The sequence below is a fragment of the Ciconia boyciana genome, chromosome 10 (assembly GCF_034638445.1).
Source record: "Ciconia boyciana chromosome 10, ASM3463844v1, whole genome shotgun sequence".
Lineage (NCBI taxonomy): Eukaryota > Metazoa > Chordata > Aves > Ciconiiformes > Ciconiidae > Ciconia > Ciconia boyciana.
The window spans coordinates 31649245-31676414 of NC_132943.1; the positions used below are offsets into that span (position 1 = coordinate 31649245).

The 27170-nt window shown below is 37.4% G+C and overlaps 1 protein-coding gene across 1 annotated transcript in view; it reads right to left on the minus strand.

Moving 5' to 3' along the window:
• The window catches only part of AOX1 (aldehyde oxidase 1), a 41419-nt gene that overhangs the window by 14095 nt on the left and 154 nt on the right, over positions 1–27170 (minus strand). The window contains exons 2-23 of the mRNA XM_072874099.1: positions 26265–26457; positions 25997–26105; positions 25317–25443; positions 24358–24419; positions 23669–23749; positions 22674–22754; positions 21394–21538; positions 21132–21224; positions 19198–19349; positions 18864–18957; positions 15664–15773; positions 14597–14781; positions 13295–13457; positions 12332–12424; positions 10201–10370; positions 8830–8956; positions 8175–8297; positions 6898–6994; positions 5845–5969; positions 4242–4375; positions 2851–2938; positions 1739–1825 (exon numbers count right to left, since the gene is read on the minus strand). Of these exons, the coding sequence (XP_072730200.1) occupies positions 1739–1825; positions 2851–2938; positions 4242–4375; positions 5845–5969; positions 6898–6994; positions 8175–8297; positions 8830–8956; positions 10201–10370; positions 12332–12424; positions 13295–13457; positions 14597–14781; positions 15664–15773; positions 18864–18957; positions 19198–19349; positions 21132–21224; positions 21394–21538; positions 22674–22754; positions 23669–23749; positions 24358–24419; positions 25317–25392 (2286 nt within the window). The 5' untranslated portion in view covers positions 25393–25443; positions 25997–26105; positions 26265–26457. The remainder of the gene's footprint in view (positions 1–1738; positions 1826–2850; positions 2939–4241; positions 4376–5844; positions 5970–6897; positions 6995–8174; positions 8298–8829; positions 8957–10200; positions 10371–12331; positions 12425–13294; positions 13458–14596; positions 14782–15663; positions 15774–18863; positions 18958–19197; positions 19350–21131; positions 21225–21393; positions 21539–22673; positions 22755–23668; positions 23750–24357; positions 24420–25316; positions 25444–25996; positions 26106–26264; positions 26458–27170) is intronic.

Consider the following 27170-nt stretch of genomic DNA (forward strand, 5'->3'; position numbering starts at 1 on the left):
CTGGCTCTCTTCAATGTTAAGTAGATTTCTCAGAATGACAAATTTAAGCTTGTATTTCTACTGTTCCCACTGAGCTTTAAACAACAAACTTCAAAACTTTTCTGCACAGAAACAACTGAAGATAGTTTTGCTGTAATAACTATGCATATGAATAATGTCATATAATGCTACCTTTTCACTTAGGAAATACAAGTTGAAATGTTATTTGCAGAATAATAATAATTTAAAAAAGAGTCATATTTTGGGGTTTTTTTATTATGACCACAACTTTTAGGGACTTCAGAGAAAGTATGTGTATGAAGCTGATCAATCTTAAGAGGGTTATTGATAAATCAGAGTCAATACAATGTATAGTTATAATAAAACTCTTAGCTATGCCAAAGTTTCTTCCCAGAAATGTCTGTTCTAATCTTGATGCAATCACAGAGAGTTAAAACATATTATTAATTGTTGACTAAACAATAACTAAATTAAGCATAGATTACTGGTACTCAACTCCCATGCTGGAAGACCAGTCTTTATTACAATGAGCATCAAGCATCTTGACTCTCTAGGGGTAGGCTCCCATAGAATAAGGCCTTCTCTAAAGAAAGAATAAATCCCAAAATACCGTCTTGGGAACACACAGATAAGTCACACTGGCCCAGAAAAAAAAAAATGGACTGTAAGTTTGGTAAAGCTTAGAATTTTATTTCCAATAAACCTATTGTCTCCTTTTAAAAGTGTTGAATTATTAATGCTATACTAATAGAATCAATGGAATCACACAGCTAGACCACTGGTTATTGATCTAATTAATTAGGGAGTGATGTTAGAGAGTTAGGCTGTTATCACATGTGCTATTTGTGCTATTCCAGCTGCAGCTGAGTTGGGTGGAAAGGTTACTTGGTTGGGTGGAAAGGTTACTTGGTTGGGTGGAAAGGTTACTTGGTTGGTTATCACTACCTCCAATTCTAGGTCCACCAGCTTCACTGTATCATTGTAGAATTTCATCTTAAAATGGTTCTGACATGTGATCTGCAATAATGTACATGCTTTTAATCATGGATTTTTTTCTAACCCAGGTTATTTTTCAGAACCAGGTTGGGCAGCAGTAGCATGGGCAGTTACACTGACAGATTTCAGAGTGCAGAAAATACCCATAGGTGGGGCAATGACAAGCAGATGAGGGGTAGTAACCTCAACAAACATTTCAGTTACAGCTAGAATAGCCTGCGCAAACACAAATAGCTAGTGACAGTGACCAATATTAAAGCAAGCAGCATTTTATACTTTGCAGACCTCTAAGTGAGGAACTGAGATATACAGCACAATAAATGCAGACCCAGTACAGAAATTAATAGAGATAGTAACAGGACAAATATCACCATGAATTTTCTGAAGGCTAAGAAACATTTTCCCAGCCTTGTAGACATAAAGCTTTAGGCAGGCACAAATGCAAGTACTGTGTATTTTAAAAGGAATACATTGTTAGTTGACATGTTTATAATGAGCAAATAAGCCTGAGAAACCATTCATTAAGTGAATGCGTAGGAAAATATAAAAAAGTAGTATAGTGCTTCACTGAACTGAATACGGAAAGGTTAAACTACTAGGTGGAGATTTTCCAACAACCCATAGTCCCTACATCAAAAGGCTATATGATTAACAATACATGTGCAAGGGAATTTGGCCTTCATCATTTTCCAGCTAATGATTCCTCCATGTTATAAGATTTTTCAGCTTATAAAATCCTTACCAGGACAGATTCATCAGGGGTGCATCCTCCATTAATGTAATATTTGGCATCCACAGCTCTGATCCTACCATCGTTCATGAAGCCAACCTAGAAAGATCAGCAATAACCTATTCAGATTTTGGCATTCACTTATTTCTTCAGTGCTTGTATATTTTGAAAATGAATGTAACCCACACAATTAGGGTCACACTGCACTATTAATTTCTGGGCAGCATTCACTGAAACTATAGAAGGACAAGAGAGAAAGAAAGTATTTTCCTAAGATATTGGCTTTCCACCTGGCATCTGTGATCTGTATAGGTACAGCATATAACAAGCAACATCAGACCATTGGGAAAGGAAGAAGCAGGGAAGCCCAGTGGCTTCCTGTGTATTGCCTGAGATGGCTGATAAGGGTGTCATCTAGGAATGTTCACTGTAGACAAAGTCAAATCCCGCTCTGACTGTAAGAATCGCGTCTGGTGGATGGAGTATGACATTTGTTTTTCTTAATGAAGAAATGTTATCTTTATCTCTCATCTCTCTTTTCATCTGTTGCCACTAATAGTTCCTCAATTCTCAACATGAGCTACAGCTCATTTTCAATTTAAGGGAAGCATCTTATAAAACCTCTTTTACTTTACCTATAGAGTAGAGATGGAAAAGAAGGCAGAAATTGTCCTAATGAATAGTTATGACTGATGACAGTGCATGAGCAGGGAAGAGATTGATTTCCTCCAGAGGGTGAGTTTTCCAGTATGACACTGTTTCTGTGAAAAACTAGCTGCTCCTTTGTGTGAAACTAACCATATGGACAGTTTAAAATAAACCTCTGCAGAAGAAGTCTGAGCTAGTTTGGCTTCCCATTCCCAGAAAGACAGACAGAAAGAGCTATTAAAGGAAAAGGACACGAAGGGACTAGAAAAAACCAAACCCTGCAGAGATAGAAGCAGAAGCAGAGAAAGGGCTGTACAGCAACTTTATCTCTTGGTTTTCTGGCTAGTAGTTTTGTTTTAAAATTGAATTGATTATACTAATTTTCATTAATACAACAAGTATTAACCAGTAACACTGAAATACTTATTCACAGAATATAGGCAGGTATTTTTTCACCGAATTCTTGTGGCACTCACTTTATATTTACCAATAAAAGGATGTCGGCCACCAGTGATTAACATATCATCCCCTCGGCTCAGGATAAGACGGACTGCTCTGCTGGTTCTAAATCAACAAAAGAAAAGTCAAATTTCAGTCAAAATAAGAGATGTTATTAACAAGATGGCTATTCATCATGTATCCAGATCTAGCCATGCATATAAACATGCATTTAGATTAAACTTAACTTTAATAGGCTTAAATATATGTTTAAAGGTATGTCCAGAGTTCATATTGTTTTGCATTTACAATCATGTCAGAATTTCCATTTCATCTCTTGAAAGCCAACGAGATAACTCAGTGCAAACTTCTTCTGAAGAAATTGTTATTTCAGTGTTAAGACTCAGCTGTGTTAAGTGAGCTAACAGCGGTTAGCATTCAACCTTAAGCAAGAAATAGTCGCCTCTTAGCTATTCAGAATCATACTGAAATAGGATGCCTTGGAAAAAAACAAAACATGGATAATAATAAAAATATGAAAATTAGTCTACAAACGCATATACCATTTAAAATAGTTACTTTTGAAAAAATGGACATAAAATGTAAAATAAAGTCCTAACAATAAAAAAAGATTGTTTAAACTATAAAAAAAGATTATTTTTAGCATGGCCTGGTTAATCCAAAACACAAATAACATGGCCAAAAATAATCAAGAGCAGTTTGTACAACAGTGACAGTAGTAACAAGAGAAATGCATTGAGCTAACCACTCAGATTACAAGATCATTTTGGCTAAGACAGGACCTGATGCGCATTCTGCAGCAAATAAGTTATGCTTATAAAAGAGGTTACTATCCCCTGGCAGCTAATTGCCAATATAGTCCTGCCAAATTTGGAGGGTGGGGAATGGAGCTTTATGTGTTAAAGTTCCTAAACTAATTCAAGTAGTATTAGCAAAAACATAATATCTAATTGATTTAAGCTAATTTTGTCTGAAAGATGTTGGGGACTGAACTAGAACTGCTTGTTCTTAAAAGCAGTTCCACTCATTAACTCTCTTTTCTGCATCCTGCTGTGCCAGTGAAGTTCACATCTGGATGGTTAATGTCATGTTTTGAACATACAAAGCCTCAGTAGTTAGGGACCGGTTCTTTCGAAATGCTCAATCATTTCAAGAATATTTGTAGCTTATACTAATCCCCATTTCTTCAAGTCCCATTAATTTAGTTGAGGCTAGAGCTGCTTAACATAAGCGGTCTAACAAAACAAAACAAAGAAATGCACTGAACAATTTTACAAAATGTGAACAGTCAGGATTTTATGACTTTTTGGCTAGCAACTTTGGGAAAGGAGAAAGCATTTTAGCCAAAATGCAAAACTCGTTCACACCATTTTCTCTTCATATCCCAATACACACATGCCACACTTACTTGTTTGCTGCCACTGCAGCAACTGATGCCAGTAAGCCAGCTTTCAGGAGTTTCCCACCAAAAGCTCCACCAACTCGTTTTACATGGCACATGATCCTGTTGGCTGGAATGCCTAAACTTGCAGCTACCATCTCCTGTAAAACCAGTTTTAATCTTTTATGCCAACTCAAACTAAGCCTAAAAATTAGGTTCTGAAATAAAAACCTTTTCTAGAAAAGGGTTCCATAGATGTTACTAGCTTTTTCTTTTTAAATCAGATGAACATAATTTTTCCTTTACTCTAGGTTAAAAAGCAAGAAAGAGATAACAACAAACACTCAGCAGTGTTCACATTTAAAACCTCTACCATGGAGACTGTGAAATGGCCATGGACAGGAGTGAAGAATAATACCCTTGGATTTCATTACCTAAACAGTAAGAAGCTTTGGGTATAAGAAAAAGGGATTAGAATACAGATTTTATTATTTTTATTACTAAGATCAGAAAATTTATTTTAATTTTTAATTCAAATAAAACCATTTTTTAAAATAATCTAAGGTCTTGCTAGTGTCAGCAATATTCTTGCTTCAAATCATTTTCTCAAACACAAAGTTCTTCATGCTTCTTGGCTATTGGCAATACAATAATAATGGAAATGATAAAAGGAGCTGAACTGGGCTTTGAACACAAAATGCCAGTGTTGAGTCTGAAATACTATCAGTTCCATGCACCATAGCTATTACTATGTAGACCATATGCTGTGTCCGCGTTTGCTTTACCATTTACCATCATGAAAATGATCAGAGGGCTGGAACACCTCTCCTGTGAAGAAAGGCTGAGAGAGTTGGAGTTGTTCAGCCTGGAGAAGAGAAGGCTCCGGGGAGACCTTATTGTGGTCTTTCAATATATAAAGGGGGCTTATAAGAAACAGAAAGAATTTTTACCAAGGCCTCTACTGACAGGACAAGGGGCAATGGTTTTAAACTGAAAGAGGGTAGGTTTAGACTGGACATAAGGAAGGAAGTTTTTACAATGAGGGTGGTGAGACACTGGAACAGGTTGCCCAGAGAAGTTGTGGACACCCCCTCATTGGAAGTGTTCAAGGTCAGGTTGGACAGGGCTTTGAGAAACTTGATCTAGTGAAAGATAAACCTGTCCGTGGCAGGGGGGTTGGACTAGATGATCTTTAAAGGTTCCTTCAAACCCAAACCATTCTATGATTATGATTTTCGCATGAAGCAGCAGTCTCACCTACAGCTATTAGAATTGATCAGACCCTCAGCAGACTCTGACTCTGCAGGGTGCTGACTGCTCAATGGAAAGCTAATGGGGATGGAGGAGCCTCAGCACTCCACAGGGAGTTTTTCATGCCTACAATAGTGGGGCCTGAGGTACTTTGTTCAAAGGGAAATGAGAGACTTTTACTTCCTCCTTATCCTCATGGTGTAGTGGTCAGTGTTTATCAGGTTACAGCAGTACTACAAAGCAGCTGTTGTTGGATAATCCAGGTGTGCAATTTCATGTTCCTACTGCTTCTAAACTGTTAAGATTGATTTGTAAACCAAACTTAAAAAGCTCTATTGTCACAGGTTCAACCGCTTTCTCTGAGAATGCTCTGTATTACCTGAATAATTGCTGGATGCTGTGTTGACACATACAGATCCATTTCTTTATCTTCTCCTTTTGGAACAGCAAGCACACTCTGAGTCTCCATGTAAAAGTGTTCCTGTCCCCCAATGTGAATCTCCCCTGATCCAAAGAGAAAAACACAAGTATTACTGAGGGAAAAGGACAGAAGAAATGAACCGGGAAAGAACTAACTGCCCATCATCACGTAAATTATGGTAATCAGTGTCAAATCTTACGATGCTTCTTGCATGAAGGAGCAACATCTAAAATAAAAATACAGATGAAACTCCTTGCAGGATTAAATTGGTCTTGTTACAGTGGCATCAACAGAACTTGATTAATAGTGGAACAATATTGCCTACAAATGGTGACTATTAAATAAAACATAGATAAATTAAACAAAGCATGGACCTACTGGACCAGGTCAGGAAGAAGGACACCAAGATGGTCAGGGGCCTGGACCACAGGATGTATCAGAAGAGGCTAAGAGAAGTGGATTTATTGGTCCATAAGAAGAAAAGGGTTAAGGGGAGATCTTATTGCTGTCTACCACCTAACGGGAAGTTGTAGAGAAGAGCGAGCCAGAGTTCTCAGAGATGCACAGTGGAAGGATAAGAGGCAATGAACACAAGAAATTCCAACCCGATATAAGGAAAAAAAAATTCACCATGAAAGTGGTCAGACATTGGAAGAGGTGCCTATAGAGGTTGTGGAATCTCCATCTTTGGTGGCATTCAAAACCTGATTGGACACAGCCCTTAGTAACCTGCTCTAACTGCACCTGCTTTAAGCAGGAGGTTGGACTAGATGACCCCCTTCAAACCTAATTATTCTGTGATTCTGTTTCAAGGACAGAGGATGCAGAAAGCTTGAATGTAGTAGCAGGACCACAAGACCACTAGGTTTAATCACACTTTCTTCCAGGTGACCAAGAGCTTTCTCAGGCCTAATGGCTATATTGTAAAAATGTAGAACTGGGACTTGAAGAAAAGACACACAAACCCAAATACTGACAACAACTTCTCACCATATATATTCTGCAGTTTACCTTCAATTATATTATCGACAGTTTCAAATGCCTGATCAACATTTCCTTGTTCTAATTTTCTTTTTGGTTCAAAGAACGAGTTGTGCTTTATAGCTTCCTGCAGTGGAGAAAAAGATAAATAGTTTTTTAAAGTATTTTAAAGGTTCTCAGCTTGTTGCAGCATTTTACTCTCAGGAGAAACACCATTCTCTTCAGAGATTTGAAACACCAGCTATCAAAGTCAATGAACAACTGTATGTCATCACTTTACTGTCATAGTTGATGGGTTTGTGTATTCAGTTCCAGCAATTCTTTCCTGATGCATCTTGTGTTACTGATGCTAGCAGTTTCTGAAGGAAATGCATTCAGTTTATTCAACCTGCTCTTCCCTCTCATGCATCTAGCAAGTGACCAAGAGAGCACAGGATAAGAATGCAACCTCATCATCCAAAGAGCGATGCCATTAAGAGGGGAAGAAATCACAAGGACTAAGTAAAAGTAGAATCTATTTATTAAGTTTGATTTACTTTATTTCTAATAAGTCTTCATTGGAGTTTCAACTGTAATGAAATATTAGTAAAATTTGCCAGTCTTTAAAAAGGGATTACTTCTATTTTTATACCAGAAGGACTGTTCTGTTACACCCCATGTGCATTATGGAAACAAGCTGTAAAGTGACTACCAGAACTAATGCTGATTCCCTGCAAATGTGTCCTTAGTTCCTTACTTCCACTCATCTCATTAACCCAGCATAAGTCCATTTCTCCAATGACTCGCACATCACATTTCTAAAATGTTCTATATCCCTAAAATCTTTCCCCTCACATTCCCCCAACACTTCCTACGTCTCCAGCCTAACTTTGTTGGCTTGCTAGCCTGACAACAGATACAAAAAGCTACCGATAATCAGGAGCTGATCATTTAGCCAATATACACATGTTGATAGACCAACCAGTAGCTACCAAAAGAATTATAAACAACCAGCATGCTCATTGCCTTTTCCTCACTGGGAACATTAAGAGAGTTCTTCTTTTCTACTCTTATGTTTACTATGATGAAACTTGTGGGGCCTTAATACCTTTGAGACTGTTGCCTATCTATCACAAGTGGTCAGAATTATCCAAAAGGTTGAAAAGTTATTTATAGGGAGACTGACAGACTGGTTAGTTGGATGTTCATATTCACCTTGTTTCCTTAGAAAATCATGTTTAAACAGCAAGTGAAGAGTGTGAACTGCTTCTTCCATTAATTATATAGATAAAACAATTAAAAAGCAAGAGAAAAGAAATTATTAGTACCTCAATTGTTAAGATCACTGGTTCCAGCACTTCATACTCTATCTTCACTTTTGCAGCTGCTTCTTTGGCATGAACATCTGAATCCGCAACCACAGCACAGACAATCTGACCCACACAAATCACCTGTAAAATACACATCACTTAATATAACAGTGGATTCAAATTACTCCCACATGTGCTGCTGATATTCCTCCTTCGTGTAACCACTATTCATGTTTCCTTTTTAGAATTTTTTTTTGACTTAGGATCTCTGTATTTTTTAGATCATCCATGAAGCTAACACATTATTAGAAATGCCAGTATAACTGGGGAATCAAGGAAAATACAGTATTCAAAAATGGATAAGTGATTTGGGAGCCTAACTTTCAATGAAATATACTCTTCCAACAACTCAGATGGTTTTGTGAGGTTTAATCTGTATTCTTCTGATTTATATATTTTTCTCTAGGCAGAATATAATGTACATCAGCTATTTTGAAGTTGAAAAGGGAGTGGGAAAAAATTGTAAGAATTTACCTTGTTGTATGCCTAAAGTGATTCCCTGACGTACACTCAATACAGAAATTCAAGAGTCAGCAATTAAAATTTCATTATAAAAATCTGAAGAAAAACAGCAAAATGAAGAAAATCAGTTTAAAAAAGATTGTAGTTATACCTTGTTTCTTGCAAATACAATCTCCGGATCATTGGAGTAGTAGAACTCATTTGTAGCTGGTACATCATGAGCTGTTATGACATCGAACACACCTGGTTCTTTTAGAGCCTCTGAGGTATCTATAGATCTGATTGGGATATGGGAAGAGAGAAGCGTAATTCATCAGTTTTACAATGTGTTGCAAAGAGGAAGGGAATGCAATACAGAGGTATGTTTCTTGTACTGCCAGGATCTGCTCATAGGTTCAGACATGCCTTTTCCTTCTCTCTACGCTGCCTGAACTGCATTGATTTAATGAAAATCACTGCACAATTATGATGCTACAATTGCAACTTTCTAAGACCTCACAGCCTACACAGATATCAAACTGATACAAATAAGCATCTGCAAAATGGAAAGTTCATGCAGAGAATTATAATAGAAATTGCAAGACCAGTATGAATGGAGAATGAATGGGAATGTATGGGTGTAGAAGTATCAGAAAGAACAGCAGAAGGTCTATAAGAATGGCATGTTTTGATAGCACTTGGTTTAGCTGGTCATCAAGATCCCAGCACATCTACAGGCATCTCCTCTGGACACCTAGATCAGAAGACAAAGGAGAGTGAATATATCCTACTGACTCACAGAGATGGGGGTGATGTCAGCTCCTTGATGGTACCAAAAAGAGCACATCCAAACCCAGCATACTATCACCAACCTAAGAATAAGCCAGGAAATATGACAAGGACTCTATAGTTAGCAGCCCTAGTCCTCTCTGTCATCACAATTAATCCTGACCAGACCATCTGGATACACATCTTGGTGCCTGAATGCTGGGCAGACACCTTGGATATGTGCATTTTGGTGCCTGAAATGTTGAAAAAACTGCTAGAATAGATGTATCTTGGCAGTATAAAAACGTAAGTGAAAACAGTTTTCTTTCAAAATAAAATCTTCCCAACTTCCTCTCCTGTAAGGCCTTATATGAGCTTTGCTACCCTGTTGCTGCAATGTTGCAACACCATTTCCTATATTTTGAACAATTTTCTTTTTTCATAATAGAGTTGAGATTTCAAAGCTATGTTGGTAAAGCTGAGTTTCAGTGCCTGCTTGCACTGCATAGCTCAGCACTTTGTGGAGGTACCTAGGCTAGCTCTAGGCTGGCTCATGGACCAGAAACAGTTCAACCTTATTAGTACAGCAATATGGAGTGAGACACTTAAATCCAATCAGAGCCTTCTACTAGAGTGACAATATTGCTTCTAGCACCTGAGCCAGTGTGGGTATCAGGCATGCTGTTCTGTATACACATAACTCATTAGTCTGCTCTACGAATCTCAGAGAGCAATTCGTAATAACACTTTCCTCAGATACACTTTGAACACTTACACAATCTTAGCATGAGCTCTGGAACTAGTCACGACAGCCATGAAGAGCTCCCCATCCACAGAAGGAAGGTCATCAATGTAAACTGCTTCACCAGTGGCATGCTTAATTCCAGACTGGTGCATAATGGGCCGTCCTACAGGATCCTGGGGAGACTGACTCGGCTCTATGTCCTGTACAGTCAAAAATACACACACCCCCACCCCCAAATAGTTAAAAAAAGAATAGTCATGTTATTCTTATAGTAATCAGAAAATCAGATGAAGGAACAACTGTTCATATTATCATCTTCTGGTTCAATATTGAAAACAGATGTGGACGCAGGACCTGACTGCTGCTCCTGGGGATTTCTTCAATTTCTTCTCTTAAAGAGCCTTCTGAGAGCCTTGCACAGGTTTGTCTACTTGGATTTTTTTCCTTAATCTTTTACATCAAAGTGATACAAACAGCACTTCTTTTTCGGAAGGACAGTTTCCTCTCTTACTGATTAGTGTCATGAATCTTTGATTAATTTTCTGAATTATTCTCACAAGATTCTGCTCTGTATTTTCCAGTGTCTGGTGTTGTATTTTGAGCTGTTTGCACTGATTCCTAGGTTCGTCTTCCTCGCTGAAAGATTGCAACTGATTGATGTAAATCAGTGAGAAAATGTTGTTTAAATATTTCCTTCCCAACTTTATTTCCTTGCACCTGTGTATGAATTTAGTGCTTTATTAACCTTATTTTGATAAGTCTTTCCTGAAAGTTAATTCAGTGTTGCCAGTTAATTCTGCCACACCAACTAACTGTTGCCAACTTCCAAAACACTTTTCCAATTTCTGGGTCAGTGTTCACACTAACTTTTTCCTTTTCTACATTTAGAGCTAGTTAATTGCTCACAACTTAAAACCTTTTTTCTTCTATAGCTTCCAGCACACAAGTGTTCTGGCTACACATTTCTACCTCCTGCACTTTCTGGCACATTGTCTACTATTAGTCAAAGGCCAAGAACAGACATTTTTCACTTGACTGCCTAAAGTTCCTCAAATGGCTGTCAGCCAAACCATCTCAACTTTTCCACTAACAGAATGACCAGGTATTATCTTTCAGGATATGTATTCTTTTCTTCTCCTTAATTTTAAAAGCTTAATAATGTTCAGATTAAGAACTCCAGACAAAAGATAGGGACTTGCAAAAGTTAGATAGAAATTTAAAGTGAAAAAACAGATTTTCTGTGTTTCTAAATAATTTCTGTTGCTCAGTGCCCACTGATCTGAATAACAAATTGTTTTCATTTCTGTTGTTTAGTCACTTTCTTGAAGCTGGGGAATAAATTGCTGAAAGTCATAAAGAACTAGTTCCTTTGATACTAGCCCCTTTTATAAGTCTGTAGAGTTTTTTTTTATGATAACTCTGAAGGAAGCTGAAGATCACGACTTCAACAAATTTAAAGTATTTAAAGCTAAAATGTTATTCTAAAGAATATCTGAAAATGAAAAAAATATGTTTACCTAGATTTCATTTGAATTTTCTTTAGGTTTTCAAAAACTTGGGATTTTTACTTGTGTATTGAGGGTATTAAAATATCAAAAATCCTTGCAGGAGTTCCCACCATGATCTAGTCAGAAGGGTGAGCTCAGAAAATCCAAAAGGTGTTCTTTGCTGCCCTCTACTGCTGACTTCTCCTTGAATACTCTTGTTAATTTAATCAGATTGCAAACTGCATCTTGATTCCTAAATCTACAGTAAGACCTGAGAGCCCTCTGAGATCTTAAGAAAAGTGTATCTTGAGACAAGAATACTACAGTGATAGCTATAGACTTGGGCTTTTCAATCTTTTTTATTTTCTTCTGATTTTTTTCCAGTTGGGTTGCACGCTGCAATATACCAAGTTTAAGCAGTCTGACAATGGAATTTGTTCAGCATATTTATCTTTTGAGAACTGTTTAGAAGAAGTGAGTATACTCATATAAGTCTATTTTTACAGATAAGGTTTTTCTAATTGAGATGCAGTTAAAATCAACCACTAAGAGCCTGTTGCCTTCAATCCTTTGGAAAATTTGTCCCTGAGCTTCACAGCAGGGGTCATGCTTGAACTGTGACTTTTTACCAAGTCTTAGAAAGCACAGAACAATCTTAGAATAAAATCACTTGCCTGGTATATTTGGATACTCCGGGGCATTTTGGTTTTGAAATCTTGTAGGACACTCCTATATTCCATAGGTATGCCAGGATAGTGGCAAGGATCCTGAAAAGGAAGTGAATTACCACTAAAACTCACATTTTGACCATTCCAAATAAAAAAGCTAACAACCAAAATCACCGAATACATACTCTTTATACAGGAAATTCCTTCAAGACTCTCACAATCTGGAAAGGCTCTAAAATAACAATTTTAAAACCACATAGAGTTTTGAGATTTCACTAAATACTATTTAAAATATATTGGATTCAACAAATATGCTTGTTTAAAGTAAGCAACATAAAGCAGGGACAGTCAGAAGAGCTTTTTTCTGGGGTCTGATCAAAACTGGCACAGAATCACTCCTGGTAATAGTAAAGTACCTAGTAATGGTAATTCAGAGGAAAGAGCTCAAGGTAACACAGAAGAAAAAGGCAAAAGGGATATTTTTTCCTCATAAGAATGGTTTTAAGACAAAAATAAGTAAATTACACCTAGAATGTATTGGGAAGTCACATTTTAGAGTCTTCCTCTCTCAGTCAACAACTCATACAAGAAGGAGGGTTGGTTTAACACCTACAGTTGCTTTCCAAAGCCTTTATTTCTATTCTGTCTTTTTATGTTTTGAACTACAGATGGAGTAAGACCTCATGTATGTTTTCTTTGAGCCTGGGAGCTCAATACTGATATATTGTTGCATTAAACATTGCTCAGTTTTTTTAAAAAGCCTAATGTCCAAGGTAAAGAGCACCTAAAAGTTAAATGGGCATCTCTCCATCAATCTCTTTGGGAGTTAAGCGCTTACTGTAGATCTGTTCTTCTGTAGATCTGAACTCCTAAGACAGTATTTAGCACATTGTACAAATTGCAAGCATCAACAGATAGAAAAAAACCTTTCATTTACTTGCACAAAGCAGACATGGAGAACTAACTTACCATTGTCTTTAATGACTGCAATACTTCCAGGAAAAATCTGTAGAAGAAACTGACTATCAAAGTTTTCTTATAGTCTACTTTTTCACCACTGGCTGAGCCTGGAAGAGCAATTTCTTTAAGAACTAGTCTGCAAGCTTCGTCCAACATTTGTTCATTCCAGTGTCTGTCAGGAAGAATAATAGATACAGACCAGGACTCAAAAAAATAAATACAAATTGCAGTAATACATTTGTACCATGGACCACAGGCATAATCCTGCTCACAATGAAGCCAAAATACCAATTCTAATAATGGCCTGCAACTTTGAAAACAGCATAGGTCACTGTTGCTCACAGAAGTGAGGTCCCTTAAGTCAATGGTATTGAGTGCTATGCCAGACTTTTTAAAATAAATAAATAAATAAATAAAACCTATTACAGCTTTAAAGCTGATTTAACAGTCTTACAGATTATCACTATTCTGCAGATACTGTCCTATATTTAAAGAAAAGTGGATAACAATATTGGTGTAAACTGTAGATGCTTTCAAGGGATCTGATTAGTGCTGGATAGTTGTTACATTTTCTGAAAAGGCTGTCTCCTTGAAGTATCTCAACACAGTTAATTCTCCATAGTTACACAATCCTAGATATCAAAATATAAATCTGTTAGAATAAATTTAATCATGTAAAGCAGCAAAAAAAAATGAAACTAGTGAAACAGTTGCATATTAAATGGTAAAACAGTCCAGTGGTACTCCGTTCAGATAAATGGTTTTATACTGCTTGAATTATTTGTAATTTTTTTCCTCCAAACCTTGGATGCTGCAAAGTGGGAGGGAATGTCAGGGATTAACTTTAGAGATTATTAGGATCTTGTAGATGAAGAGATATTGAAAAGGTTAAGGCTTGACTTGTGCTCCTAAGTGTACTGGGCACATCTGAAGTTCTCAAACTTTGTAGCTATTAGGGCCAAACTGAAGGACTCAAGAACACTGGGGGATTATGAAAACCTACGGGGTACACCATCATTTACCAACACTTGGGTTCAGGTGCACAACTATGTATACCTCATCCACCTATCTCGCAAGCTCATATCTCATATCTGTCTGCATATTTCACACCGGAGTTGCACCCATGCGCAGACTCCAAAATGTAACAATCCTGAGAAGTCATCATTAAGGTATGACCAGATCATTCACTTGAACATACGTGGCATCAGTCAGGAAAGTGAAATCTTTCTGTACTTTCATGCTCCAAGGAAGTACACCCAAGCTCTCAAAGTCCCTTTATGCAGAGATATAGAGAAGGCAGAGAAATTGTACCTTCCGATAAGTGTCCAACAGGTTTGTTTTGCACAGATTGTGGTCGAGACAGCACCTCCATAGAAAATGCTTAAATCCTTTATTATGTCGGTACCTTCTTCAAAAAGGACTCTCATTCCAGCATTGGTTATTGGGAGAGCATTTTCCCGTCTTGGTGCTTGTCGAAATGCAGAGACATACTCCCCCTGGGCAAGATCAGACAGAAGTGGGTAACCTGCAGACATGTAAGTATCTGAAAGCAGAACTTGTTATTGCACTATGTGAAACAAGAGAAGAAAAAATGAAGAGCACAAATTCAACTTCCAGAGCATTCAAGAGCATATACTTCCTTCTCTTGACCTTCAGTAGCTTTACCATCTTTGATTTTCTAGCAGCTCATACCCAATCCTCCATCATCTACACAGCTAAGATGACCTACATTTTTTCATGGTAGATAGCTGGAAGAGAGGGATCTTGTGGAGTGGAGTTGCATTTATAACAAGACCAAAAGCTTAGAGACTTCAAAGTATTGCGAAACTTACTGAAGTTTAGTTAGCTACTCAGAAGTTTATCAAGTTACTCAGATAACATGACCCATAATTCTCTTACAAGATCCCATACTCACTCTTGCAAACACAATACCAGTTAAAGACTATTATTCAGTTCAGTAACATTTATGGAAGCACCACGCACATGTCCAATCTTATCTCATTTTAAGAAAAATCCTCAAGAGATGACAATGCTTGATGCCAACCATAACACAACTGAGCAGCCTGCTTTGGTGAGGACTATGGCAACTTGTCCAAGACCCCTTTCTGTAGGGGGTCTAGACAATTGCTATTGCCCTCATCATTTTAGGGTAAACTTTTGTCTGAATATCACTCTTTATATATCACCAACTACCTGCTGAGTTGTGTTTTTTAGCTGAAACTGGTAGATAGTATGGCACTGACAGGGTCAAATGTAAGGAATTCAGAAAGTGAGCAGTAATAGTGTTACCTTAAACATAGGGATTATGCCCCCTCCTGCTCTTTATTTAATAGTCTTTAACTCTGCATAAAGCAAATCTAAACAAACTAGCAACTTACCTTCCTAGAATGGGGAATATGGACAGAGACTAAGATCTCTTCTGGCGTAATGGTATTGTTACCAACTCCATCTGCAAAAATATCACTCAAAGGAATCTGTCGCTTTCTTCCTAAAAAAAACCCAAAATCCAGAAACTTCTGTACTGTTGTGCAATTAACATACATCAATCATATTTTAATTGGCAAGAAATACCTGCAGCCTTCCTGAGTAAATAATAACTGCAGAATTTACATAACAAATTATTAGTGGTATGCTCTATAAATACAAATGACTGCTCCATCTTGCATGGCATCAGAACACCACAGTCCTAAGAAAGTGCCCAGAGATCAATCCCCATCCTGTAATCCTCCCTTCTGATACTGCCACAATGATCCCATCCCCACTCCTGTCAATCAGTTCTAAATCTCTGCAGCTGCTGTCATCACACCCTTCCTTCTAAAATGTACAGAATGAGGAAGAAAACTGAATGGCAGAGAACTGCTGCAAAAGGAAAAAAAAAAAAAGATTATTTGTTTTTTGTTGTTCTGAGATTTTGAACACTTCTAGGAGTCCAGAAGGGAATCAATGCTATTGCCTTTTCCTTTCTCTTTTTGGTAGATCATTCTAAAAGTTTGAAGATGGGATTTTGAAAAGGGAAGAGCACAAAATTCTGCAAGGAACCAAAATCTGTAAGAGCCCTTTGAACACTTAAACTTCATCTATGCTATATTGGGTTTGCCAACATCACTACACAGTTAAGCTAGCAAGCCTTCTGGAAATGCAACATTTTAACATATGTAAGTGATTCTGTTAATTAAACAAGCTCCATTGGCGCAAGCAGTTTTGTTGGTAGGACTGCAACTGTACCAGTAACACAATTGTCAAGTAGCATTGTTGTTCTGCAAGAACATAGAGGCATAAACATTGTACAGATGGAAATCCACACTGATTCACCGGTGTGGAATTTAACCACGTGTGTTTGACAGATGAAGTCAAAATGTGTTTTTTACTAGTCTTCTGTGTCGTTTGTACTTTTCACATGCTACCTAAGGGGCCCAATGCATTTTTAAATAAATTATTTCTTATTAATAGACAATATTTATCTTGCAGTAGCCCTGACCTATCCCAAGACTTTCCATAGCCAGATAATATTCTGTGCCATTTTTAAAAGCTTCATATATTAAAATACTCCACTCACATTCAATGAACATGATATTTCAAGACTGGCTGCTTTACAGCAAGATTATTTTCTTCGTGTTTGTCATGTTATGTGTGATGATGACACTGTAACCTGTTCATCCTAGAATATCATTTAGCATTAAAATTGCATTCCTTAAATATAACTAGTGTGACAGCAAAACTTTAGTAAAGGAATTTTATTTTGCTGAAGTGTTGTCGTGGTTTAACCCCAGTTGGCAACTAAGCACCACACAGCCACTCACTCATTCTCCCCCCTCCTGGTGGGATGGGGGAGGGAGGGAACTGGAAAAGCACAAGTAAGAAAACTCATGGGCTGAGATAAGAACAGTTTAATAATTGAAATATAATAATAATAACAACAACAACAATAATAACAAATTGTAATGAAAAGGAAAATAATGAGAGGGGGGAACAAAACCCAGGGGAAAAAAACAAAAAAAACAAGTGATGCAACCGCTCACCACCCGCCAACCAATGCCCAGCCAGTCCCTGAGCAGTGATCACTGGCCCCCCTGCCAACTGCCCCCAGTTTCTATACTGAGCATGACATCATATGGTATGGAATAGCCCTTTGGCAAGTTTGGATCAACGAACTTGGCTGTGCCCCTCCCAGGTTTTTGTGCACCTGGCAGAGCATGGGAAGCTGAAAAGTCCTTGACTAGTGGAAGCACTACTTAGCAACAACTAAAACATCAGTGTGCTATCAACGTTATTCTCATAGTAAATCCAAAACATAGCACTATATTAGCTACTAGGAAGAAAATTAACTCTATCCCAGCTGAAACCAGGACAAGTGTGAATCTGAAAAATAACACTGTTAAGAATAGCAGCGCTGGCATTTCTGGATATTTGCCTTTGCAATTCAATCCAGAATACACTTCGTTTACATACATAAAGATCATTGTCCAATCCCACCTGTGAGCCTGCCAGGATCTAGGAAGGTGCATTTTCTCTTACATTGTGATCTAAGATAAATACTAAGAACTAATATTGTTTCTGCAACCTCCTTTTCTTGAACAATCCACTTCTCCTATGTTTCACTGACTACCGTTTGGTAAAGAAATATGTTAAAAACCTGTGAAAACACCTAAAACCCTCTCCCAGCTGTAAAGTTCTGCCAGGTTAACAGAAAGATATATCAATCAGTGATCCTACTCATGACTCAAATAAGTAGGCACATCATTAGAATTGTTAAGAAGATGCAAATATTTGTACTTCCACTTGTCAGAACAACATTCTGACAGGTATTTTTCCTCTCAATGCCAAACTATGCAGGAAGAAGTCATGGAAATCACACAGCATAAGTTTTTGTGTATCTGTTCCAAGAAATCTTGGCTCAGAAAAAAACCCTTAAAGAACATGTATTTCAGGGTGTTGAGTGGAGTATTACATGGTCTGAAATGGCAACACGCACCCTGTCTGGATCAAGGGCAAAAAGGACATAAGCCATCTAGAAGGGAGAGCATGCAATTCCAGGCCACCAGATAGCTCATGTTGACCAATAACTTCATCAACCTTAAGGTAGTGCACAAGAAAAGGAGCAGGTAGAACGGAGTATATATACAGTGATGGAAGGAAACTGAGGAAATGGGCATGGAAAAAGATGCTGGACTAGTGGCTCCTGTATCAGAAGTAAGTATCTGTGAGGAAAGAGAAGCCAGGTTCTCAGGGCCAGAGGGTGATTTTAAAACCAGGGCAAAACATGCATTACAGAAAAAAACTACTAGGGAGGTGAGGAGGTAGTATACAGCTACTCAAATTGTGAGGTTTTATGAGTGCTTATAGTAATTCCCTGCCCACAGAAGTACATGTGATCTGGTTAGTCTGAATGCTTACCCTTGACATGAGAATCTTTGACATGTTCTTCATTTGCAAATTGCTTTTCTTGCAGATGTGATCTTGTATGAGAGTGGGAAAAGGGTTCCTTAAGAAATGCTCACCTGTTGTTATTTCCCCTCTCCGCACACAATAGGATCCTGTACCTCTGGCACTACTACAGAGACAGACTATCTCTGCTTACCTCTTGAAGCCAGATTGAGCATACAGTTGCTGGCTGCCAGAATAGGATTCAAGTCTGAGGTTGATTTTCTGCTTATGATGTTTCCACCTAATGACTTGAAAAAAAGAAATTTATGTCACCTTTCTCCATTACCTTCACATTTTTATGTTAAGTGACAATATAACATGCAGGCTATACATAAATTTATACATATCAAAAGCTCAAAAAAGATGTATTGATAGAAAATTCACTGCTAAAAACAGAATTTAAAATGCAAGTTTTACATGTGGTCAGGAGCAATTTCACATTTCTTACAATTTGTTACAATTGTTATTGCAAGTAACACACAACATACAGCAACGTTTCTTATCTGTTCTCCACCCAGAGTTCTTAATTGCTGCAAGACAGCACAGAAAACCTTTGTCTTCTCTTCAGGAAACTCTGAGATTGCATTTGTCAAGATGTCTTTCACTAGAGACAGGCTGCAGGCAGCTCCCAGAGTTAATCCTGTAATCAAAAGATTATGGAAGTGTAATGTGCACATTGCTTTATTGCCTGGGTTTTAAACCATGTTCAGACTGTAGAGCTAGGACTGCTTATGTGGAATACAGGCAGATACAAGGAGAGAGGCCTTTGCATATTAAAGGTACTGTGACCTTCCATTTCAGGAGACTGAGGGTAATATTTAATGAAATTATGAAATTGAGCTAATAGCTCACCACTTCTACTAAAAGGGAAATCCCTTCTCTGCTTCCAGCTGCCCATTCCAACTGCTTCCCTTGCACCAACTTTGACTGAGTAAAGGTTTAGGTGATGTTTCACCCAAAGGTGAGTCAGCTTCAAAATGCTTTCAACAGGCTCTTCCTATGTTTAAACATTATTTTCATCATAATTTGATCTTGCTTTGCATATGTACATTCTAGTTATTCTCCTAAGGTATGGGTAGGCACTATTCACAAAAAAGCCCAAACAGTCCTAACACTGAATATGGTATTCTTTTTCCCACTAGAAAGACAACCTATAACTATATGGATTTATTTGAATAGTTATACATTTTTTTTGAGATTATACTTTATAAAAATTTCAATAGTATAAAATGGTAAAGAGTGCCTTTCTATTCAAAATTATTAATAGACTTTATTTATGTAATGTATGAATGTTTTGAGTGAACACTGGAATTCAATCAAAAATATAAATGAAAATATATATAATTTTTAAATGGCTTTTTATTAATCAAGTACAGCAATATTAAATGTTGTTTATTTAAAACCAAAATTTAATCAAAACATGTTTTGCATTTAAATCTGATTAAAGAGAGAAAATACTATTTCTGTCTGGCAAACTAAACTGTGTATCTCTTGTTTTAGAACTAGTAAGTCTCACCTTCTCATAACTAGATTTTATTTACAGATTAGAAGAAGCAGTAAACATTATCTCTGCTTCCTTTCAATTCCCAACCACTTTTCAGCTAAGAACAAACTAGTCATTGACTAGAACTGGATGACTGACCTGAAATGAAAAAGATATTCTAAATGCAATGACAAAACTGTCAAATACAGTTTACCACTTCAAAAAAGTGGCTTCAGGCATATAGCAAGTTACTTTCATCAGATACGGGGTTTGATTTTCCTTAAAACTTTGGCAGTAAACTTGCACAACGTAATTTATATGTAATTAATTTAGGCTATTATAGTAAGTTTAAATCTATTTCAAGTTGTTATTTCTAATTTCAATAGAATTTATTTAATAACTAAAACCTAGTCTAACTTTAACTAAAAAAATATCCATGCTTATCTTAAATATATAAATTGAGGTACAAAATTCTTAATCTACAACAATTAATGCTGTTACGGTTGAGAACAAGACTAGTTAATGCATATTAGCTATGCCAGTTTAATCACAGCCTTTTTTCTAATGTAGACAAGCATGCAATGTTGCTAACTCTCTCTGTGGTTCTGTATGGGCCTCTCTCTGCTATACAGCATAGCATGGTACAGAGATCACAAAGCAAACATTGCATGATTACCAGTATTACCAGCATAATTACCCTTGCACTATTATGGCTAATGGGGCCCAAGATAATATTGCTGGTCAGTACTGCACTGTGTCATGAAGAAAAAACTGTATCATGCACTGGGATGGTGGCCACAGCCACCTTGACCTGGGAAAGAACCAAGCATGCTTAGGAATGAGTTGCACAACACTTCACACCTCCAGCACTATGGAATGGAGCAGTATCCCTTACTGCAGAGGAATCTCCTGTGTCTGAACAAAGTAAAGTCTACTGACCATCATCCGTGCATTTCACCACATTCAGATCCGGGATCCTTGCAGGAGCAATAACAATTGGATGGAACACACCTCTAAATTTCATCTCAGGTCCTATCAGATAGGAATAGACTTAGACAAAGACATTTTCCATAATGACAACTCCAACATAGTGGAGAGTAAGCTTAAGGATGAAAATGCAAAAAGAATGATAAACATAGCTCCACTCCTCCCATGCACACTGGAACTATAGCAACAGGAGCTATTCTGATTGTATACATACCCACACTGGTGTTCCCAACCACAAGAGGTGCTTTGGGGTGGGCAGCTTTCAGATCCAGTAATTCATCTAAGCTTACAGGAGAAATCCATGTCATTCGCTCCCCATGAAAAAACAGAGTTCTTTTTGGTTGATTTTCAGCCATTCTCTGATGGTGAAATATGGCAGATTTAAATATTTAGACATATAGACAGGTGCAAGGTCTAACAGACACTAGACTGAAAGTCAAAAGACGTTCTTAAAGAATGGCAGTTCTACTTAATCCTTCAAAATTGGACAGAAATGGGACTGTTATGCACAGATACTCTTTGCACAGTGGTGAATTTCTAGACTGCATGGGTGAAACGTCTTCAATTAATTCCAATGGGCTAATAAACAAGATTGATAATAAATAGCCCCCAAGCAAAAAATGTAGGAATAGATCCTGCAATTGCTGAAATTATTAGAAAAGTGATAAAAAATACTTAGGGAGGTGTTTGCACACTTAGCTTTCTTGGAGTTCACCAATGATACTGGCAGCAGCATCCCTTTCTAGATTAACCATGCACGTGGATGTCTCTCGCTGTTCTAGCACTGTTCACTGATGACTCAGAAATAGCTTGTGAACTAGCGGTGGTACAAATACACGGTCAGGAACCCCTGCCCCACAGTTATCAATATTTCTCCATAAGCAGCCAGCTAGTTACAGAGAATTTGGCTTTGAATCTATAGATTGACAATAATGTAAAGCAAACAGCTTCCAGTTTTTCTAGGGCAAATACTGCTGTCAATAATTAAGCATGCCTGACACTTTCCATTCCAGTGCCCTTATTTCAGCTGCTTATATCTTTGTCATACTCTAATCACTGGGGCTAAATACTCCCCAGTCTGGGTGGCTATCAGAGGCTGACATTTTGACAGAAAAGATCAACAAAACTATTAAGCCACAAAATGGGGAAAATGCATTGTTTTGCCAATTTTAAAAAGTGTTTGCCATTCCATTTCCTGAGAAGCATTTGTATTTTCAGGTGCTGCACCGAAAACTCACTTTAGGTTACTTCTTTTTCTTCTCACCTAATACCTAACTCTGCAACTTCATTTTCCCAATATGATTGGGTTTTGTATGTGAATATTCAATAAGCTCACTCAAAAAAAAAAGGAATATAATTTTGGATTTATACTAAAATGTTATGACATTTCTTCTGATGAATTACTGCTAAGCAGGACTTCAGAATGAGTTATGAACTACAGACTACTAAGGAAAAGACAGAGCTAAAGAATAGTCTATAAGCAGCAAAAATTACCATTAGTTCTGGAGGAAATATAAGCTCCTGGGTGGGATCTAAGGGCTGGAATTCATCTGTTGAAAATAGTCTGGTGGAAACCTTAAAAAGAAAGAAAACAAGCAAAGACCAAGAATTTTCTCTCATTAACTGCATCCAAAAAAAAGGCAAAACCAAAAATAAACCATGAGGGTCCCACTGAAGTCAGTAGAAAATTAGTAATTCCATTAGCATTTGATTTGGTGCTAAGTTACCATGCATCATTTGGAGCTGCTGAGGTGAAGAAAGTGTTCATAGCAGTTTCTCAAAGTTCACTGCTAACACAAATGACAGCGTAGAGGCAAGCAACTGAAAGACTAACTACAGGCTTCCCGTAGTCCTACTATAAGAAAGTAGCTGGTTCCATGCCAACCTACAGTACTCAAAAAGCAAAGAAGTAGATCAGATATTATTGGAAGAAAATTGAGAACAAAGTCAAATATTCATATGGAGAAGAGGTTTCATATAAAATTACAATCATAACTGATTTTTAAGAGTGTATCAGTTCTTCAGACTCAAGCCAGCAGTTAGATTCCTAAGAGATCGGTGGTTACATTCAGATCAGCGCTGATCATTGATTTAAGACAGTTCCACATCTGCCCTGATTTCTTGCACACTATGATGATCACTGTATGAGTAGAGCTGAGACTGAATATTCCTGAACTTGGAGAACTGCTCAAATCTCGGCTCTGGAGACTCAAACTACCTTATACCTTATACCAACTATCTGCCACATCATCGCCTCCTCATACAAATATACACAAAGAATCCCTAATGTTTAGAAATATCTCCAAATTTATTGTAAGGAATCATAAAATACCTTATTTTACAAATAATATTATGCAAGGTGAATAAGGTGGAGGATAAAAATGGCAGACAATACTGCATTTACTTTCATTACAAGAAAAAAAGCCATGCAATATTATTTCTGTAAGTTTTATATCTAAATACGACAGGTAAAATACTTAAAACCCTACCTTCTCTTCCTTGTCAAACAAATCATCTTCCTGATCCAAGCAACACTTTCCATTTGCTTTCCTTTGACAACAAACGGATTCCTAAAGTAGGAATATTCCATTAGTGAAATATTGCCCAGAATGGCAATGAGTTAAAGCCTGCTTAAGCTGGTAAGGGTGTCTCTTTATATTTCAATAAAGTTATAGATGAAGTTTAATAATAAGCTAAATTGGAAGGATTATGTGTTAAAAAAGTGATATTCAAAAATAGCTTAAAATCATCGGATGTTGAAGTCCTTAATACAAAATAGTTCATACTATGTGATCTTGTGAGAACACACATAGATGCTCTGCATTGTTTCTTTTACTCACTGTTCACTCTCCCGTTTATTTCACTGTAGGTTTCTGACATGTTGCATTACATGATAAATTACTAAGAACTTCGATCCAAATTCTGCTTTTATTTATGCCAGTACTGACCCACAGTAAAACACATGGAGTTACTTCAGATTACTGTTCATAATCCAGGCTAGACACCAAGTTAATTTGTGTTAGTCAATTTTTGTAATGGATTAGGCCACTATACACCTTACTCGGACCTACATCTCTTAACAGAGGAAAGAGGTGGCCTTAATGAAAATCTTGATGGTTTGTATACATACATACACTAATGGGCACAATCTAGTATTCCTATCATCACTACTTCTTACCTTACAGAAGGTTTTACAGACATCTAGGATCGGCCTATATCCAGTACAGCGGCACAAGTTCCCTGAAAAAAGGAAATCAGTAAGAAAAAGCTTGTTCTAAAGCATGTGGCTTTAAAATGTCATGTCTTTATATGAGGTTTGCATTTTTGAAGCTTAAGGAGAAATGTTAGCTCTCCGAAAGACAAAAAAGATCAGTGTCACAAGACTTAGGACCCTGCAGCTCCTGAGGAAAAAGGCTGGTGTTTCAAGGGAAGTATGAAATACTTGAGAGCTGCACTAAAGGGAATGCTGACTACAGCTTAGTATGCAGGAGAATAAGAGATTGTACAATATCCTTCACCCACTCAAAATGGTTTTTTCCTTCCCCCTGACTTATTTCTAATAGTGAAGGAGGTTAGCATTACGCCTCCATCTAAGTTCACCTCATAGTAACAGGAAATGCCTTTGGCTCCACTGTGACTCTAGAGCACAACAGATGACAAAAGGCTATTTTACCTGCAATAAATGCTCACACTTTCCCTTAGTGAAGATGGTCTGCACCTCTCTACCTTATTTGACTGTTTTATTCCTGCCACAAAGGGGCTCTCCTGTGAGGCTTAGGACTTTCTCAACTCCAGATGTAATGGGATCTCAGAGACCTTCAGAGGCAGCTACTTCTCCAATATGACATCATTTTTGCACGTCTGATTTAAAGCACTTCAAAAGACACATATAGGGATGTTTTGAACACCTGTCCCTGAAGCAATCCACAGCTCCATGCTTCATTTTCCAGGATAAAAGAATGACAGGGAATACAAGGTCTGTATCCAGTAGCAACTCTGCTGGGAAGCACAATTTGTATAGAGTACATACATACACACATGCATGTGTACTCACACAGATATGCTCTCACATACACAAAGTATCTGAAGAAAGTGGTTCAAGGACATACCTACAAATTAAAAAGTGGAAATATTTACCAGCCAGAGCCGCAATCATCTGCTCTGAAGTTGGTTCTGGGTGGTTTCTTAGCAAAGTGTATATGGACATCACCATTCCAGGGGTGCAGAAACCACATTGGGACCCATGGCACTTGGCAAGCCTTTCCTGAAATGAAATACCACAAATAGCACTCCATCCAGAGCACATCACCATTCTAATGAACTCTTCCTTAAATGGGAGATGCCATACTAAATGTTGTCTTCATAGTAAATCAGATTTTTTAAGTAGAACAATTTAAACTATCTCACATAAGAATAATTATTTTGTGTGTGATGCCCAGGCATATCTTACTAAGGAAGCTAATTAACGTTCAGTGGACTTCTGTCTTTTTTGCATTCATACTAAAACACCAGCTAAAGGGGCACTGTCCAAGATGCACCGTTAGCCCAAATAGAACACAAGACTGGTCCACTCCAACAATTCTTACATACCAACTATTTGATCAGGCTGTCAGTATTAAAGCAAGATCTATCATGAGACATATCTCATCAGCCTTGATCAACCAACCATCAGAAACTCATGTTGTCTTCTGTTACCATTTAGCAGGGAGAATAATAATCATGCGAAATTCCCATGCCCTAAAAGCACTGCTACTGAAGCCAGCCCATACAAAGGAAGAAATCAGTAATCCTCTTACACAGTGATACTGTACTCTCACCTGAACTGGATGAACCCTGGTTTTTGTACTTCCAACACCTTCCACTGTGGTGACTGCTGCACCATACAAGGAGCAAATGGGAAGCAAACATGCATTTGCTGAATAATGTCTTTGGAACATAAACGAGAATAAAGAACATTAATGTTATTATAATAAGATGCATGAATATTACTTTGCGGTCAATCAAGACATAGTTTATACTTACAAAGCAGTCATTATCATCATTTGGAATGAGAAGAGGGTAAGCTTTATAGAAGGGATCACTTACTAGCTGTGTCTCTTGTCTCCAGTATAAAAACTGTATCTATGAGGACAGTTCTGTAGAATTTATATCTTCCTTAATACTTCAGTCTTTTCTAATTGCCCTCTTGTCTCTCTTGCCCACAAGCAACCTGTCAAGTGTGTTTTGGAGGAGGAAGGGAGGGTTGGTGTAGTCGTTTGCGGGAAGTAAAGAATTACTGCTGAAAATCTGTAATGAAATTTCTGACCCAAAGGAAATTCTGATGTAAAATAAATATCATTCTAAATAGGAACAACATACCAAAATGAAAATTCTTCAAAGCTTTTCATCATTAGCAAAAAAATGTTTTGTTTTACTGTAATTGAAATGTTTCTTTTCAAGTGTCATTCTGACTGTTTTAATTTCAACTCTTATAATAACTTTAAAGATTTTAATTTGTATTGCATCCCAATGTAATGCAATCGTCAAAAGGAACAACTGGAACATTTTTACTTTTTCCTCACCTAAAAAATATTCAATAGACAATGACATGTTACCATTTAACAATTTGACTGGTGTTTTCTCAATTTAAAAGTAACTTATTCCAGTTTTTAGCTTAATGAAACTCTGGTTTTGAGTTTCAAAGTCCTTCTTTTTGTGGGTGGGGTGTAGGGAGGGAGTTCAGTATTAACAGGCCGGTAAGACTCAAACTTCTGCCTGCCCTACCTTCCCATCAGTCATATAACACAGCTGCAGGTAGGAGCCACATTCCAGCAGTCAAGACAAAGGGTGTTAAATGTATGCCTCCTAAAGAGAAAACTCCTTGCAGGAGCTGTCAGCATATATGAGCAAATTAAGCATTTGAGCATGATACTTCAGCAACTTTACAACACAGCTGAATTAACAGTATTTTTCACAGCATTCTCTGTTGGATTAAAGTGACCCTTCCTTTGG